General features: G+C 39.7%; 1 protein-coding gene across 5 annotated transcripts in view; it reads right to left on the bottom strand.

Annotated features, from left to right (window-relative positions):
• SPAG9 (sperm associated antigen 9) overlaps positions 1-19,078 on the bottom strand; it is a 161,932-nt gene that overhangs the window by 44,189 nt on the left and 98,665 nt on the right. For all 5 annotated transcript variants that reach the window (XM_055407539.2, XM_055407540.2, XM_055407541.2 and 2 more), the window contains 3 exons: positions 10,493-10,700; positions 9,831-9,930; positions 1,364-1,485 (listed from right to left, as the gene is read on the bottom strand). In XM_055407539.2, coding sequence (XP_055263514.1) covers positions 1,364-1,485; positions 9,831-9,930; positions 10,493-10,700 — 430 coding nt within the window. The remainder of the gene's footprint in view (positions 1-1,363; positions 1,486-9,830; positions 9,931-10,492; positions 10,701-19,078) is intronic.

Below are 19,078 nucleotides of genomic sequence, written 5' to 3'. Positions count from 1 at the left end.
GGATCCTCCTGACCCAAGGATTAAACCTGCGTCTCTTGTATCTCCTGCACTGCCAGGCAGATTCTTTACCACTGTGCCAACTGGGAAGCCCAAAATCAGAGATAAACGTGTTTTTTTTTTTTTTTAAAGTGGGGCTGTGTCCCAATAAAACTTTATTTGTACACACAAATAATCCAGGAGTCGCAGCCTATCCAACCCCTGAATTAGAGCTCAAGTCTTTCTTTTTATACACAAAGAAACTAACGCCCAGAGAGGTTAAGATATTTGGCAAAGGTCATTCAGTCCCTGGTGGCTCAGCGGTAAAGAATCTGCTTGTCAATGCAGGAGACCAGGGTTCAATCCATGGGTTAGGAAGATTCCCTGGAGAAGGAAATGGCAACCCATTCCAGTATTCTTGCCTGGGAAATCCCATAGACAGAGGAGCTTGGCAGGCTATAGTCCATGGGGTTGCAAAGAGTCAGATAAGACTTAGCGACTGAACAACAACAAACCAGATCAATAGTAGAAGAGCCAAATAGAGTATCCTTTTCAAACCAGACAATCCTCAACAATACAAATGCTAACATATTTCTCAAGAAGCTAAAACAGAATACTCTGTGAAATCTCAGAAAAGTCAAGTGAATTTAATGAACTCTATTTAAGCCAGGAAGTAACTATCCATCAATCCATAAATCTATACATCTAGATATAACCATATGTATACATGTATCACTGTGTTTCTTATATGTAATACTGTTCTCAGATCACAGCAGGAAGGAATTCAATAAATTGTGTATGTGAATTCAAAATACAAACTAAAAAGCAATTCAATTCTAAATGCATCCATATGGGAAGACATTTTCATTTAAAACTTTCATGATTTCAAAGAATACGTTCCTACTAATTACTTAAAAGCACAATAACTCTGCCCCACTGGACAGTTAGGGACTTTTTTTTTTTTAATTTATTTTTGGTTGTGCTGGGTCTTGATGTGCAGGCTTTTCTCTAGTTGCGGGCGAGCAAGGGCTATCCTCTAGTTGTCGTGCACAAGCTTCTCACTGTGGTGGCTTCTCTTGTTGTGGAGTATGGGCTCTAAGGCACATGGGTTTCAGTAGTTGTGGCATGGGGGCTCAGTAGTTGTGGCTCCCAGGCTCTAGAACGTAGGCTCAGTAGCTGTGGAACACAGGCTTAGCTGCTTCATGGCACACGGGATCTCCCCAGATCAGGGATCAGACCAGGGTCTCTTGCATTGGCAGGCGGATTCTTTACCACCGAGCCACCAGGGAAGCCCCAGTTAGGGACATTTTAAAGAAATGTTCCATTATATCATTTTAAAAATCTATTTTTAAAACAGTATGATACTATTTCAGATAAACTATCATACCTAGTAAATCTGCTCCTTCATCCACATCTCCAATTAGACCTGAACCAGCTGAAGACAGTTCTTCAAAGAGAGATTCTGTATTGCGATCAAAAGCTTTGTTCTCTATGCCTTTGGTGGGAGTGCTAGGCAACAAAAACAAAACCAAATCAACAGATATGTCAAAGATGTTTTTAACAGTGAAAAATGAATACAAAAGGCTAAGTTACATAAGAATTTTTAACCTGTAATACTTAATATAAAATATAATTTAGAAGACTTTCTCACAGATTTCCTAAGAAATTTTCATTATATTCCACAGAGAGAACTAGTGAAGAAAATACAGAATGTTTCTGTGGTGAGATCCTAGCAGACACAAACAAAAGCAGCAGCTAAGAGAGCACTGTTCTGCATTGTTCAGGTGGTGGTCTAAGTCCTTTCATAGATTACCTTATTAAATCCACATCTACTCTACAAAAGAGCCGCTGCTCTTATCCCAGCTTTACAGAAGAGGAAAGTAAACAGGTTATGGAATTTGCCAAAATCATCCAGCAAATGAGTCAAAGAGGCAGAACTCACACCTAGGCAGCCAGGCTTCAGAATCCATGATCTTTATCATGATCTATGTTATCTGGGTATAAACTGGAATGGCCATTTTATTTTTCTTTTAAGGGCAACTTGGCAAGATCTACTAAAATTTAAAATGCAAATACCCAGTGACCAAGGACTTGATGTCTAAAATACTCCTACAGGGAATTCCCTGGTGATCCACTGGTTAGGACTTGGCACTTTCAACGTGGTGGCCCAAGTCAGGGAACTAAGATCCTGCAAGCAGTGTATGGGCAAAAAAAAAAAAAAAATTAATAAAAAATTCTACAAAAGCTCTGTCACTAGAAGGCAATTATATATGTAAAAGGATGGTCAGAGCAGCAAAAGTTGTAACAACCCAAGTGATCATTAAAAGGGCACAGATGAAATAAGTTACATATATATCTAAAATTTTAACTTTAAAAACATTAAAATAGAGCTTCAAAAATGAAAGGAACCCATTATACAGAGGTGCTTTTTAAAAAGCAAGTTGCAATACAGTGCATGTAAGCCCTTTTTGAAGTGGTATGAAGAATGGGGAAATGTGAGTGTCTAAACATTGTGGAAACAGTGTCAGACTTTATTTTTGGGGGGCTCCAAAATCACTGTGGATGCTGATTGCAGCCATGAAATTAAAAGACGCTTACTCCTTGGAAGGAAAGTTATGACCAACCTAGAGAGCATATTAAAAAGCAGAGACATTACTCTGCCAACCAACGTCCGTCTAGTCAAGGCTATGGTTTTCCAGTAGTCATGTATGGCTGTGAAAGTTGGACTGTGAAGAAAGCTGATCGCCGAAGAATTGATGCTTTTGAACTGTGGTGCTGGAGAAGACTCTTGAGAGTCCCTTGGACTGCAAGGAGATCCAACCAGTCCATTCTAAAGGAGATCAGTCTTGGGTATTCATTGGAAGTACTGACGCTGAAGTTGAAGCTCCAGTACTTTGGCCACCTCATGCGAAGAGCTGACTCACTGGAAAAGAATCTGATGCTGGGAGGGATTGGGGGCAGGAGGAGAAGGGGACAACAGAGAATGAGATGGCTGGATGGCATCACCGGCTCGATGGACATGAGTATGAGTGAACTCCGGGAGTTGGTGATGGACAGGGAGGCCTGGTGTGCTGTGACTCATGGGGTCACAAAGAATTGGACACGACTGAGCTGAACTGGACTGAAGCATTAATGTTACATTAATAGAAAAAAGTTTGCACAAGATTTCCAGTTCAATATGGTGGAGGTAGTAATTTATCATCCAATGATTCAAAAATGCAACTAAAATGACAGGAAAAGAATCTAAAAAGTACATGCCCACAAGAACAGAGGGAACAGAAAAAGAACCTACAGCAGACACAACATGAACAAAATTCTGTAAGATGGAAAACATGTGGGTAAACATTAGAAACTGATTTAACTGACCAGACTAAGCTGAAACTTAACTCAGTAGTGTTTAGAGAGAAAGTCAGTATGCAGCCAAAATTCATGAAAAGCTTAGGAATTGACATAACCAGAAATCTGCAGAGAGAAGTATGCAAGAGAAACATTAAGATAGAGGGATGGGATGAAAGTAAGTACAAGAAGCAGTATAAGAACCTAAATGCAACCCTCCAGAGCACTGAGACCTCCCTTTCCCTGACATTACTCCCTGAACAAACAGAAGCCAAGGTCAAATCTTATAGGCAGAAAACTGAAGAATCAATATCATTTACTTGTTGTTCACTCACTGAAGTCGTGTCTAACTCTTGGTGATCCGAAGGACTGTAGCCCATGAGACTCCTGGACATGGGATTTTCCAGGCCACTATAACAGAGTGGGCTGCCATTTCCTACTCCAGAGGATCTTCCCAACTGAGGTAAAGAACCCACGTCTCTTAAGCCTCCTGCGTTGGCAGGCAGATTCTTTATGACAAATGCCAAAACTTTGTTGTTGTTCAGTCGCTCAGTTGTGTCCAACTGTTTGCAACTACATAGACTGCAGGACATGAGGCTTCCCTGTCCTTCCCTGTCTCTCAGAGTTTGCTCAAACTCGTATCCATTGAAATGATAATGCTATCCAACCATTTTACCCTCTGCTGCCCCCTTCTCCTTTTGCCTTCAATCTTTTCCAGCATCAGGGTCTTTTCCAATGAGCAGTTCCTTGCATCAGGTGGCCAAAGTATTGGAGCTTCAGCTTCAGCATCAGTCCTTCCAATGAATATTCAGGGTTGATTTCCTTTAGGATTCACTGGTTTGATCTGCTAGTAGTCCAAGAGACTTTCAAGAGTCTACTCTAGCGCCAAAATTCAAAGACATCAGTTCTTCAGGGCTCAGTCTTCTTTATGGTCCAACTCTCACATCCATACATGACTACTGGAAAAACCAAAGCTTTGACTATACAGATCTTTGTTGGCAAAGTGATATCTTTGGTTTTTAACAACCTGTCTAGGTTTCTCATAGCTTTCCTTCCAAGGAACAAAAGTCTTTTAATTTCATGACTGCAGTCACCATCCACACTGATTTTGGAGACCCCCAAAATAAAACCTATCACTGCTTCCACTTTTTCCTTTCTGTTTGCCATCAAGTGATGGGACTGCATGCCATGATCTTAGTTGCATGTTGAGTTTCAAGTCAACTTTTTCACTCTCCTCTTTCACCCTCATCAAGAGGCTCTTTATTACTCTTCACTTTCTGCCATTAGAGGGACATAATCTGCATTATCTGCTATTGATATTTCTCCCAGCAATCTTGATTCCAGCTTGTGATTCATCCAGACCAGCATTTCGCATGATATACTCTGCATGTAAGTCAAATAGGGTGACAATATATAGCACTGTAGTACTCCTTTCCTAATTTTGAACCTGTCAGTTGTTCCCTTTAAAGTTGTAGCTGCTGCTTCTTGACCCACTTACAGGTTTCTCAGGAGACAGATATGGTGGTCTGGCACTTCCATCTCTTTAAGATTTGCCACAGTTTGTTATGATCCACACAGTCAAAGTCTTTAGGGTAATGAATGAAGCAGTATAGATGTTCGGCTGGAATTCCCTTGCTTTCTCTATGATCCAGCTAATGTTGGCAATTTGATCTCTGGTTCCTCTGCCTTTTCTCAACCCAGTCTGTACATCTGTAAGTTTTCAGTTCAGTTCAGTTCATTCGCTCATTGTGTCCGACTCCTTGCGAACCCATGGACTGCAGCATGTGAGGCCTCCTGGTCCATCACCAACTCCTGGAATTTACTCAAACTCACATCTATCGGGTTGGTGATGCCATCCAACCATCTCATCCTCTGTTGTCCCCTTCTCCTCCTGCCTTCAGTCTTTCCTAGCATCAGGGTCTTTCCCAATGAGTCAATTCTTCGCATCATGTGACCAAAGTATTGGAGTTTCAGCTTCAGCATCAATCCTTCCAATGAATATTCAGGACTGATTTCCTTTAGGATGAATTGGTTGGATCTGCTTGATGTCCAAGGGACTCTCAAGAGTCTTCTCCAACACCACAGTTCAAAAGCATCAATTCTTTGGTGCTCAGCTTTCTTTATAGTTCAACTCTCATATCCATACATGACTACCCGGGAAAACCATAGCTTTGACTAGAATGGACCTTTGTTGGCAAAATAATGTCTCTGCCTTTTAATATGCTGTCTAGGTTGATCTTTTCTTCCAAGGGGTAAGCATCTTTTTATTTCATGACTGCAGTCACCATCTGCAGTGATTTTGGAGCCCCCCAAAATAAAGGCTGTCACTGTTTCCCCATGTATTTGCCATGAAGAGATGGGAGCAGATGCCATGATCTTAGTTTTCTGAATGTTGAGCTTTAAGTCAACTTTTTCACGCTCCTCTTTCATCTTCATCAAGAGGCTCTTTAGTTCTCCTTCACTTTCTGCCATTAAGGTGGTATCATCTGCATGTCTGAGGTTACTGATATTTCTCCCAGCAATCTTTATTGCAGCTTGTGCTTCATCCAGCCCAGTGTTTCTCATGATGTACTCTGCATATAAGTTAAATAAGCAGGGTGACAATATACAGCCTTGATGTTGGAACCAGTCTGTTGTTCCATGTCCAGTTCTAACTGTTGCTTCCTGACCTCCATACAGATTTCTCAAGAGGTAGGTCAGGTGGTCTGGTATTCCCATCTCTTGAAGAATTTTCCAAAGTGTGTTGTGATCCAAATAGTCAAAAGCTTTGGCATATTCAATAAAGCAGATATTTTTCTGGAACTCACTTGTTTTTTCGATGATCCAACGGATGTTGGCTATTTGATCTCTGGTTCCTCCGCCTTTTTTAAATACAACTTGAACATCTGAAAGTTCATGGCTCACGTACTATTGAAGCCTGGCTTGGAGAATTTCAAGAATTACTTTACTACTGTGTGAGATGAGTGCAATTGTGTGATAGTTTGGGCATTCTTTGACATTGCCTTTCTCTGGGATTGGAATGAAAACTGACCTCTTCCAGTCTTGTGGCCACAGTTGAGTTTTCAAAATTGCTGGCATATTGAGTGCAGCACTTTCACAGCATCATCTTTTAGGATTTGAAATAGCTCAACTGGACTTCCATCACCTCCATAGCTTTGTTCATAGTGATGCTTCCTAAGGCCCATTTAACTTCACATTCCAGGATGTCTGGCTCTAGGTGAGTGATCACACCATTGTGATTATCTAGATCGTGAAGATCTTTTTTGTATAGTTCTTCTGTGTATTCTTGCCATATCTTCTTAATATCTTCTGCTTCTGTTAGGTCCCTACCATTTTTGTCCTTTATTGTGCCCATCTTTGCATGAAATAGTCCCTTGTTATCTCTAATTTTCTTGAAGAGATCTCTAGTCGCTCCCATTCTATTGTTTTCCTCTATTTATTTGCACTGATCACTGAAGAAGGCTTTCTTATCTCTCCTTGCTATTCTTTGGAACTGTGTATTCAAATAGGTGTATCTTTCCTTTTCTCCTTTGCCTTTCACCTCTCTTTTCACAGCTATTTGTAAGGCCTCCTCAGACAGCCATTTTGCATTTCTTTCTCTTGGGGATGGTCTTGATCCCTGTCTCCTGTACAACGTCGTGAACCTCTGTCCATAGTTCTTCAGGCACTAGGTCTATCAGATCTAATCCCTTGAATCTATTCCTCACTTCCACTGTATAATCATAAGGGATGTGATTTAGGTCATATCTGAATGGTCTAGTGGTTTTCCCTACTTTCTTCAATTTAGGTCTGAATTTGGCAATAAGGAGTTCATGATCTGAGCCACAGTCAGCTCCTGGTCTTGTTTTTGCTAACTGTATAGAGCTTCTCCATCTTTGACTGCAAAGAATGTAATCAATATGATTTCAGTATCGACCATCTGGTGATGTCCATGTGTAGAGTCTTCTCTTGTGTTGTTGGAAGAGGGTGTCTGCTCTGACCAGTGCGTTTTCTTGGCAAAACTCTATTAGCCTTTGCCCTGCTTCATTATGTAGTCCAAGGCCAAATTTGCCTGTTACTCCAGGTATTTCTTGACTTCCTACTTTTGCATTCCAGTCCCCTATAATGAAAAGGACATCGCTTTTGGATGTGAGTTCTAGAAGGTCATGTAGGTCTTCTTACAACTGTTCAGCTTCTTCAGCATTAGTGGTTGGGGCATAGATGTGGATTACTGTGATATTGAATGGTTTGCCTCGGAAACGAACAGAGACCATTCTGTCGTTTTTGAAATTGCATCCAAGTACTGCATTTCAGACTCTTTTGTTTACTACGATCGCTACTCCATTTCTTCTAAGGGATTCTTGCCCACAGTAGTAGATATAATGGTCATCTAAGTTAAATTCACCCATTCCAGTCCATTTTCATTCACTGATTGCTAAAACGTCGATGTTCACTCTTGCCATCTCCTGTCTGACTAATTTCAATTTGCCTTGATTCATGGACCTAACATTCCAGGTTCCTATGCAATATTGCTCTTTACAGCATCAGACTTTACTTCTATCACCAGTCACATCCACAATTGGGTATTGTTTATGCTTCGACTCCATCTCTTCAATCTTTCTGGAGTTATTTCTCCACTGATCTTCCATAGCATATTGGGCACCTACTGACCTGGGGAGTTCATCTTTCAGTGTCCTATCTTTTTGCCTTTTCATACTGCTCATGGGGTTCTCCACACAAGAATACTGAAGTAGTTTGCCATTCCCTTCTCCAGTGAACCACATTTTTGTCAAAACTCTCCACCATGACCCGTCCGTCTTGGGTGGCCCTACATGGCATGGCTCATAGTTTCACTGAGTTAAAGAGTTTTAAGTTCATGTATAACCAAAGCCTAGCTTGAAGGATTTTGAGTATAACGTTACTACCATGCACTCTATCTATCAGATCTAGTCCCTTAAATCTATTTTGCAGTTCCACTGTATAATCATAAGGGATTTAGGTCATACCTGAATGGTCGAGTGGTTTTCCCTACTTTCTTCAATTTAAGTCTGAATTTGGCAATAAGGAGTTCATGATCTAAGCCACAGTCAGCTCCTGGTCTTGTTTTTGCTAACTGTATAGAGCTTCTCCATCTTTGGCTGCAAAGAATATAATCAATCTGATTTCGGTGTTGACCATCTGGTGATGTCCACGTGTAGAGTGTTCTCTTGTGTTGTTGGAAGAGGGTGTTTGCTCTGACCAGTGCATTTTCTTGGCAAAACTCTATTAGCCTTTGCCCTGCTTCATTCCGTGTTCCAAGGCCAAATTTGCCTGCTACTCCAGGTGTTTCTTGACTTTCTACTTTTGCATTTCAGTCCCCTATAAGAAAAGGACATCTTTTTTTGGATGTTAGTTCTAAAAGGTCTTGTAGGTCTTCGTAGAAGCGTTCAACTTCGGCTTCTTCAGCGTTACTAGTTGGGGCATAGGCTTGGATTACTGTAATATAGATAGGTTTGCCTTGGAAATGAACAGAGATCATTCTGTCATTTTTGAGACTGCCTCCAAGTACTGCATTTCGGACTTTTCTGTTGACCATGATGGCTACTCCATTTCTTCTAAGGGATTCCTGCCCACAGTAGTAGATACAATGGTCGTGAGAGTTAAATTCACCCATTCCAGTCCATTTTAGTTCACTGATTACTACAATGTCGACGTCCACTCTCCTGTTTGACCACTTCCAATTTGCCTTGATTAATGTTAGCTTACCTTTATTGAACTGGACACTTTGCCAATGATTTAACATATGTTGATTCATTTACTCCTTACAATCATCTAAGGTATTATCATAATTCTCTTTCATAGATGTAGAAACTTACCTCAGATTCAAATCCAGATCAGGATTAGAATGCATATAGTCTTACCCCAGGATTTCCCTCATAGCTCAGAAGGTAAAAAATCCTCCTGCAATGCGGGAGACCTGGGTTTGATCCCTGGTTTGGGAAGATCCCCCGGAGAAGGGAACAGCTACCCATTCCAGTATTCTGGCCTGGAGAATTCCAATTCAGACGACCTTCATTAAGATGGTACATAACCATTCTCCTCTAATCACTAAACAGCCTCCCCATGTAAAATGATACTAAAATGAGACCAATTTCTTGCAATAATGAAACCATTACAGTTTTGAAGGGAATACATCCTCTTCTTGATTTGGAGCAAGGAATAGGTTTTTTCAAATTATACTTTCCCCACTTTTGCTTTTATGTTTTCCCAAGTTCCACAAACCATGGAATATTCCTTTATGGAATACTCCTTCACTGTCTTTTTTCCCCATCATTCCACATGCTTCTAGTCCCTGATACTACAAGGTAACAGTTCACAGAACATGTAAATTATGTACAAGGTCTGGCTTCAAAAAGAGAAAAGTTAAATATAACATCAACATTTCTTCAGCAAAACATCTGAATGCACTTTGTCTGGTCAGAGACCGGGGAATAGCAATGTGCTTAGGGGAGATGGGTAAAGGAAAGAAGTAAGATATCCTAATTAGGCTTGAACAGTACCTTGAGCCTTTATATCCACTGAGATCTTTGTCCATATCCAACTCAGGAGTGGATTCAATGATTGCCTGAACTTCTGACTTCTCTTCATTTTCAGCAGAACCTTAGAAAAGGACAAGATAACAAAAATAACACATATAACACATATAGTCCCTGATATGAAAATTGTTTCTATGGTTGTAAATACATCATTTGATCATAAAAATTTTTAGAGAGCTGAGAAACACAAGGTTAGACAGACAGTAGGTCATATGTTCAATTAACAGTCAATACGGAAAGTAAAAAAAACAACAACAACGAAATTTTTCATTTGTGTTACTTTCGACACAATGCACTGTGCACCAGGCCAGAATTCAGTGTTTTCATTTTATTTAAGGGGTGAAATACACAGAGATTAAGGACAGAGACTAATGACCTATGCCAGGGAACAGATAAAGAATGTCCTCCTGCCTTTTGGGCTCTCCAAACCCCAGCCACTCTCTACCCCATGCCATTTTTACTCTCTAAAACTTAACTTAATCATCACATCTTTTAAGCTTATTTACAATTGAGTACAATTTTATGAATCTACAGCAGCAACACCCCCAGAGATGTACCTTCTCACATTTGCATCATTTGGATTTACTGAATACTTGGCCAGTATAGAAAAAACTAAGGTTACTTACCTGTTGATATGTTTCTGGTTTCTTGGACTACTTGTACTTCAATATGCTTGCTTATCTCTGACTTATCTGGTGTATCTGCAACCTTCACAATTCCTTCATTCTCCTCATGTAAGGGAGTATCACTAGGTATCGCTGCCACATCTGAAGCAGTTGTTGACGCTGGAGTGGTAGCTTTAGATCCTCCCTGGCTAACATCAGAAAGTTCATCCTACAAATATAATTAGGGAAAACATTTTGATGAGTAATTTATTTAAATGGTCTTTTTAATAGGTTAAGAAACTTGAGAGAAAATTCTGTTAAGAACTAGTAAGTCACTTATTACCAAAGGTAGGGCTTCCCTGGTGGCTCAGAGGTTAAAGCGTCTGCCTCCAATGCGGGAGACCCGGGTTCGATCCCTGGGTCGGGAAGATCCCCTGGTGAAGGAAATGGTAACCCACTCCAGTATTCTTGCCTGGAGAATCCCATGGACAGAAAAGCCTGGTAGGCTACCGTCCACGGGGTCGCAAAGAATCAGACACGACTGAGCGACTTTACTACTACTACTACTACCAAAGGTAATCAATAAGTAATCTCTGTAGCTTGTTTTCAAGTAACTGGGTAATTGTTAAGTAATAATATTTTTCCAGACATACGTTGAGATTCTTCTAAATAGAAAAAGTAAAGAAGGACTGGCAGTATTATCAATAAAAGTATACACTAATGTCATCATCAGAGTTTATAATGGCAGTTCTAATTTGCACAGTCATTTGATAATGAAGACCTGTCTTGAAACACTTAGAGATGTACTATCTAAGTGTTGTTGTTACTGTTCAATAGCTCAGTCATGTCCAGCTCTTTGTGACCCAATGGACTGCAGCACACCAGGCTTCCCTTCCTTCACCATCTCCCAGAGTTTGCTCAAATTCATGTCCATTAAGTTGGTGATGCCATCTAACCATCTCATCCTCTGTCGCCCTCTTCTCTTCCTGCCCTCAATCTTTCCCAGCATCAGGGTCTTTTCCAATGAGTCAGCTCTTAGAATCAGGAGGCTAAAGTACTGAAGCTCCAGCTTCAGCATCAGTCCTTCCAATGAATATTCAGGGCTCATTTCCTTCAGATTGCCTGGTTTAATCTCCTGGCAGTCCAAGGGACTCTAAAGAGTCTTCTCTAGCACCACAATTGGAAAGCATCAATTCATCTTCATGCTCAGCCTTTATGGTCCAACTTTATGGTCACATCCGTATATTACTACTAGAAAAACCGTAGCTTTGACTATTCGGACCTTTGTTGGCAAAGTGATATCTCCGCTATTCAATACACTGTCTAGGCTTGTAGAGCAACTGTCTTTTAATTTCATGGCTGCAGTCACTGTCCACACTGATTCTGAAGCCCAAGAAAATAAAATCTGTGACTGCTTCCACTTCTTCCCCTTCTATTTGCCATAAAGTGATAGGACTAGATGCCATGATCTTAGTTTTCTGAATGTTGAGTTTTAAGCCAGATTTTTCACTCTCCTCTTTCACCCTCATCAAAAGGCTCTTTAGTTCCTCTTCACTTTCTGCCATTAGAGTGGTATCATCTGCATATCTGAAGTTGTTTATATTTCTTGATTCTAGCTTCTGTTTCCTCCTGCCCAACACTTCACATGATGTACTCTGCATATAAGTTAAATAAGCAGAGTGACAATATTTGAACAGTCAGTTGTTCCCAATTTTAAACCAGTCAGTTGTTCCATATCTGGTTCTGTTTCTTCTTGACCCATATAGAGGTTTCTCAAGAGGCAGGTAATGTAGTCTGGTACTCCTATCAGTAGAAGAATTTTCCACAGCTGTGATCCACACAGTCAAAAGCTTTAGCATAAGTCAGTGAAGCAGAAGTAGATGTTTTTCTGGAACTCCCTTGCTATCTCCATGATCCAACAAGTATTAGCAATTGGATCTCTGGTACTTCTCCCTCTTGGAAATACAGTTTGTACATTTGGAAGTTCTTGGTTCAAGTACTACTGAAGCCTAGCTTTAAAGATTTTGAGCATAACTTTGCTAGTATGTGAAATAAGCCCAACTGTGTGGTAGTTATGCAGATGACACCACCCTAATGGCAGAAAACAAAGAGGAATTAAAGAGCCTCTTGATGAAGGTGAAAGACCAGAGTGAAAAAGCTGGCTTAAAACCTAACATTCAAAAACCTAAGCTCATGGCATCCAGTCCCATCACTTCATAGATGGGGAAAAAAATGGAAACAGTGACAGACTTTATTTTCTTGGGCTCAAAAAATCACTGTGGGACTGAGACTGCAGCCATGAAATTAAAAGATGCTTGCTCCTTGGAAGAAAAGTTATGACAAACCTAGACAGCATATTAAAACACAGTCATCACTTTGCCAACAAAGGTCTGTATGGTCAAAACTATGGTTTTTCCAGCAGTCATGTATGGATGTGGGAGTTGGACCAGAAAGAAGGCTGATGCCAAAGAATTGACGCTTTCAAACTGGGGTGCTGGAGAAGATTCTTGAGAGTCCCTTGGACTGCAAGGAAATCAAACCAGTCAATCCTAAAGGAAATCAACCCTAAATATTCAGTGGAAGGACAGATGCAGAAGCTGAAGTGCCGATATTTTGGCCACGTGATGCAAAGAACCAACTCACTGGAAAAGATCCTGATGCTGGGAAAGATTGAGGGCAGGAAGAGAAGAGGGCATCAGAGTATGAGATGGCTGGATGCCATCATTGACTCCACAGACATGAGTATGAGCAAACTCCAAGAGACAGGGAAGGACAGGGAAGCCTGGCATGCTGCAGTCCGTGAGGTCAGTGTCGGACATGACTGAGCGACTGAACAATGAACAAATGAAATGAAAAGTCTCTGCCACGGTGTTTGACTGAGGGCACAATATTTTTTTCTCCTATGGAAGAAATTATGAAATTATGTCACTAACAATGCATCCAACTAAAGATAGAAGGAAGAAAGACAATCCTAAATATTAGCCTATTGTTACATATAAAATGTATCACTGGTCAACAGTAAGTCCATAAGACTCCAGGTACAAAATGAGGACAAATTTTTATAGGACCTAAATGGAAGCTGGAAGCACTGATATGAATTATTTAATGTGAAGTCATAGGGGAGTTGCATGCTATTATTTCACACTCAATCTGTGACATCAAGAGACCTCTAACTTCTATTTTATGTTGCTCTATGTCAGGTTGTACTGTTTCAGCTACCAATTTTGACTACAAATGCTGCTTTATTTATCTGAAGACCACCAGCCTAACAATTTGAATTGCCTGATGTCATTAAGATGTCCTCTTCAATGACACATGTAGGTGCCGTAAGTGGAGACTTACCAGGTGGTCAAGTCTCTTTCTAATAAATGTACTTGTTTTGTAACCCCACTCAAAGTCTTTCAGTCTTTAAGAAACTCTCTTTTTACAGGCTTTCAAGTCACTAAACAATGCCTACAAAACTAAGGAACCTGACTTGGGGTTCCAGTGCTGTAACTACAAGTGCTGTGTAAGATAACAAGTCCTGGTGAGATGTGAAGAAATTAGGACCCCTGTGTACTGCTGGTGGGGTGATACAATGGTGCAACTGCTATGGAAAACAGTATAACACTTCCTTACAAAATTAAAAATAGAACCACCATATGATCCAGCACTACCCCTTCTGCTTATAAAACCAAACGATCTGGAGACAGGGATTCAAAGAGATATTTACACACGCACATTCACAGCAGAACTATTCATAGTAATCAACAAGTGGAAGCGACCCAAATGTCCAATAAAGGATGAAATGTATAAACAAAATATGGTGTATAAATACATATATATATGTATGTATATATGTGTATACACACACATACAATGGAATATTATTCAGCTTTAAAATGGAAGGAAATCCTGTGATTTCCTTGATACAACATGGATGAATCTTGAGGACATTATGCTAAGTGAAATAAGCCAATCACAAAAAGACAAATACAACATGATTCCACTTACGTGAGGTATCTAAAGTGGTCACATTCATAGAAACACTAAGCAGAGTGGTAGTTGACAGTGCTGAGGGGAGGGACCAAAAGAGGAGTTTAATGGGTATACAGCTTCAGATGTGCAAGATAAAAAAGCTCCAGCAATCTGTTTCCCAACAATATGAATATTCTTAACACTACTGAAGTGTATAGTCAAAATGGTGATATATAGTAAACTTTTTTTTTTTTAATCACACATACAAAAAAAGAGAATGGGGAAAAAAAGAGAGAACAGGTGGCATAATTTTAGCTTCACTTGAGATACCATGGTGAAAACAATCTGGTCTTTGTGCTATTTTTCTACTGGTTTTAGATATCAGGCTAAAAGTCTATACACCTTTACAAAATACTTTCATTTACATTGATGATGATACTTTACATTTCATTGATGATGATACTTTACATTTCATTGATGATGATGTTACATTCATCAATGCTTCATGTACCCAGTGCTGTATAGAATATACCCGTCATATTATCTGCCATTGCCCCATTGTTAGTTATATTCAGAGAGACTATAAAGCAAGTTCACAACTATAAAAATAAATTAGCCAATTAAGGACAATTTAGAAATGTTCTAATATAGTGTTTTCTTAAGTAGCTTGCCTGATTTCATCTGTAATAAGCTAAAAAAGAGAGCAAGTAACTCTGCTATATAAACCTGTCTTTAGCTTCAAATATTTTAAGCCTAATCTAAGTAAAAGACAAACAGAATCACAAAATTCTGTGTATACATGTATTTTCTAGACAGCTTCATAACTTTAACCTGAATCCGTGACCCAAAGAAACACTGAGAACCACTGAGATGAAGAAAGTCTAGCTCTAAGTTATATTATAGGTTCAAAAAATTTTAGCTTATTAAAACTGAGGCACAGATGACCTACTTCTGAAGATATTTCTGAAAACGATACTGGTTCCACTGTTATGAACCAGGGGAAGGCCTTACCCTGTTTAACCCTGATCTAGTGGGTAGGAGAAAGCCTTATTTTGTCCTTATATCCCCAGTGCCTGGCATATAAAGCCTGACATGAAGCAGGCTCTCAAAAGATGTTTGCTGAATGGTGCCCTGACAGGTGCTAAACAAATCTGTTTAACTGGAGAGGCAGCCCATGGAAAAATGACTTACTAGGCTGTCTCCAGGATACTTTTAAGTTGTGTACATTCTGCCCCAAGGATGGTATTTGTGCAAACAGAAGTCTTCTTACCCAGAGCAGTATAAAGAGAAATAAGCTGAACTTCCATAGGATATACTTATTCTTTTCTCGCCTTTATAGATTACAGTAAAACCCTAGCAACCACTGTAGAAGAAATAATTTTCTTTCATTTCAGTGGGCTTCCCTGGTGGCTCAGCTGGTAAAAAAAAAAAATCCGCCTGCAATGCGGGAGACCTGGGTTTGATCCCTGCATTGGAAAGATCCCCTGGATAAGGGAAAGGCTACCTACTCCAGTATTCTGGCCTGAAGAATTCCATAGACTGTATAGTCCACGGGGTCACAAAGAATCAGACATGACTGAGCAACTTTCACTCACTCAGAGAATAACATCAGTAGTCTCCCAAACTGAGCACTTGATATCTTGAGAGTGGCAGTTGAGGAAGTAACCAAAAGTTAATCACTTTCATCTACTTTTTGCAAAATGTTTTGAAAGCCCATTCTCACCTCCTGTTCTATAGCCTTCAGAGGTTCAGGGCTACTTCTGACCTGGGAATAGGGAAAGATTATAAAAGAGAAAAAAAATTCATATATTTACTAGGTGTCAGCATATGTCTAAGTATTTTTGGCTTGTGCTACCTCTCAGGATAACATGGTCCATCTCTATTTTCTACTTTGTTCAAACGAGGGTTTGGGGGTTTTGTTTTGACTTAAAGTCACCTCCTTTAAGTCTCTATATTAAGCCATATCATGACTCAAAAGCCACCACCTGGGTCTCATCTTACCCTATACTTTGTCAATAAACAGTTTATCACTTAACCGTTTTTTCTATTCATCAGGGCTTCCCTGGTGGCTCAGTGGTAAAGAATCCACCTGCCAATGCAGGAGAGACTGATCGGGAAGATCCCACATGCCACAGAGCAACTAAGCCCAAGCCACAACTATTGAGCCCTGTGCTCTAGAGTCCATGCTCTGCAACAAAAGAAAGCCAACGCAATGAGAAGTCCACACAACATAACTAGCCCCTGCTTGCTGCAACTAAAGAAAAGCCCACACAGCAACAACGACCCGACTGAATTGAAGCAAAAGGTGCTCAGTTGTGTTGGACTCTTTGTGACCCCATGGACTACACAGTCCATGGAATTCTCCTGGCCATAATAGTGGAGTGGGTATAAGTTCCCTTCTCTAGGAGATCTTCCCAACTCAGGGATAGACCCCAGGTCTCCTGCACTGCAGGCGGATTCTTTACCAGCTGAGCCACCAGGGAAGCCCAAGAATACTGGAGTGGGTAGCCTATCCCTTCTCTAGTGGATCGTCCCAACCCAGGAATTGAACCAGGGTCTCCTGCACTTCAGGTGGATTCTTTACCAGCTGAGCTACCAAGGAATCCCCAAAAAAGAGAAATCTTCCTGAAATTTATCCTAATCATCTTGAGTAATTAACATAGTAAATATTCTAATTTAGCATACTTGGAAATGCTAAACACACTCTTCTTACCCCTGCCTCACCCCCTATCATTTCTGAAACTGATAGAAAACACTAATAATTAAAGGGTGACCAAGATTCAAATCCTTTCTCAAAGAAACATCTATTTACTCATATTCCCTACTTGTACATTTGCCTTCTTTGAGATAACAGTGTTTCTCTTAAACAGAAAGCAACTTCAAGTTTTAAATATTCTTAGTCTGGAAATCTATCAGTCTTTTTAAAGTCTAAAATACAGCTGTGTTGCACTCTCTTAGTTCCCACCCAAAAAAGTACAGATGAACAAGAAAAGATTCACCTTTTTTCTAAATGAAACATAACTGACTTCCAACATTATATTAGTTTCAGTTGTATAACACAGTGGTTTGGTTTTTTGAGACATTATAGAATGACCACCAAGTCTAAGTACCAACTGTTGCCATATAAAGTTATCACAATATTATTGATTGTATTCCCTATGCTATACTACATCCCTTTGGCTTCTTTATTCTATGAATGTGGCTCTGTACCTCCCTCACCTATTTCACTCATCTCCTCACACCCCACTCCCTTCTGGCAACTTCAATTTGTCCTCTGTACCTATGTGTCTGCTTCTGTTTTATGTTTGTTCATTTTGCTTTGTGTTTTTAGGTTCCACATATGAGAGAAATCACATGGTATTTGTCTTTCACGGACTGATTTTTTTCACTTGGCGTAACCCTCTAGGTCCATCCATGTTATCAAAAATGGCAAGATTTTTTTATAAGGTTGGATGATATTCCATTTAATATACCACAGCATGATTCACTTTGTACAAACCAGACTGCATTTCCTTTAATATCTGTTTACACGAGCTTTGATTTTGGATTCTCATCTTTAACTCTTCTCAACTAACATCTCATCAAAAGCTAGGTAAATAACTCTCTAAATAAAAACAAAAAGATTGTGAATATGTATTTCAAAATGGAAAACAAAAAGCTGCAAGAAATACTTAAAAGAGCATAAACTCATTTATCTTACAAAGACATATATGAATACGTATTACCCATGTGCAATATGGACTTCCCTGATAGGTCATTTGGTAAAGAATCCACCCACAATGCAGGATTCCTGGGTTGGGAAGATCCCCTGGAGAAGGGATAGGCTGCTCACGCCCATATTCTTGGGCTTCCCTTGTGGCTCAGCTGGTAAAGAATCTGACCACAATGTGGGAGACGTGGGTTCGATCCCTGGGTTGGGAAGATCCCCTGGAGAAGGGAAAGGCTACCCACTCTAGTATAATTCATGGGGTCACAAAGAGTCGGACACGACTGACCAACTTTCATTTTCACTTTTCACGTGCATATGTGAAGAAAGGAGCATAAAGAATATACCAACTGAGGATACACCAATAACTGAGGTGAAGGAATGGAATTTACATTTTTTACTCTAGATTCAATATTATTTGATTGTGAAACCTTAATAATATAACCTTTTAAAAGAATTATTAAGCCTGCTTTATAAAATATGTGATCTCAGATCAACTTTACATTTCTAGCATCTGGCATTGTTTGTGACCCAGTAGGTATCAAAGTTTTTTAATGTAAGAAGCAAGGTAATTTTTCTTCAACAGAAAATACTTAAAGCTATTTTTCCTATTCTAAACATTAAATATCAATAGTAATAAATATGCATGTGCCAATAACTTCAAAAGAAGTCACATTAGAAATATAAGCTTTAAATACCATCATTTTTAACAGTGTTATTTTTAACCAACCAAGTTTTACCAGTTTTCATTCTCAACATACACGAGCATCTTGGTCAACATACAACATAATAAATATGCCAAAAAGAGGGGGCGAGAACATCTTATTTATTAACATCCAGTGAAAAAGAACTAATCTACTGTGTCTTTTCTAAGCAAGAGTTTAAAAGGGCCTTCCAAGTATGAATCTTATAATTTTGTCAGTCACATCTCAATAAAAATGAAT

The sequence above is a fragment of the Moschus berezovskii genome, chromosome 20, assembly GCF_049115385.1.
Source record: "Moschus berezovskii isolate FMDL1 chromosome 20, NW_MosBer_1.0, whole genome shotgun sequence".
NCBI classification, from domain to species: Eukaryota; Metazoa; Chordata; class Mammalia; order Artiodactyla; family Moschidae; genus Moschus; species Moschus berezovskii.
The sequence above is the reverse complement of the archived record's forward strand: the minus strand, read 5'-3'. Positions and strand labels throughout refer to the sequence as shown.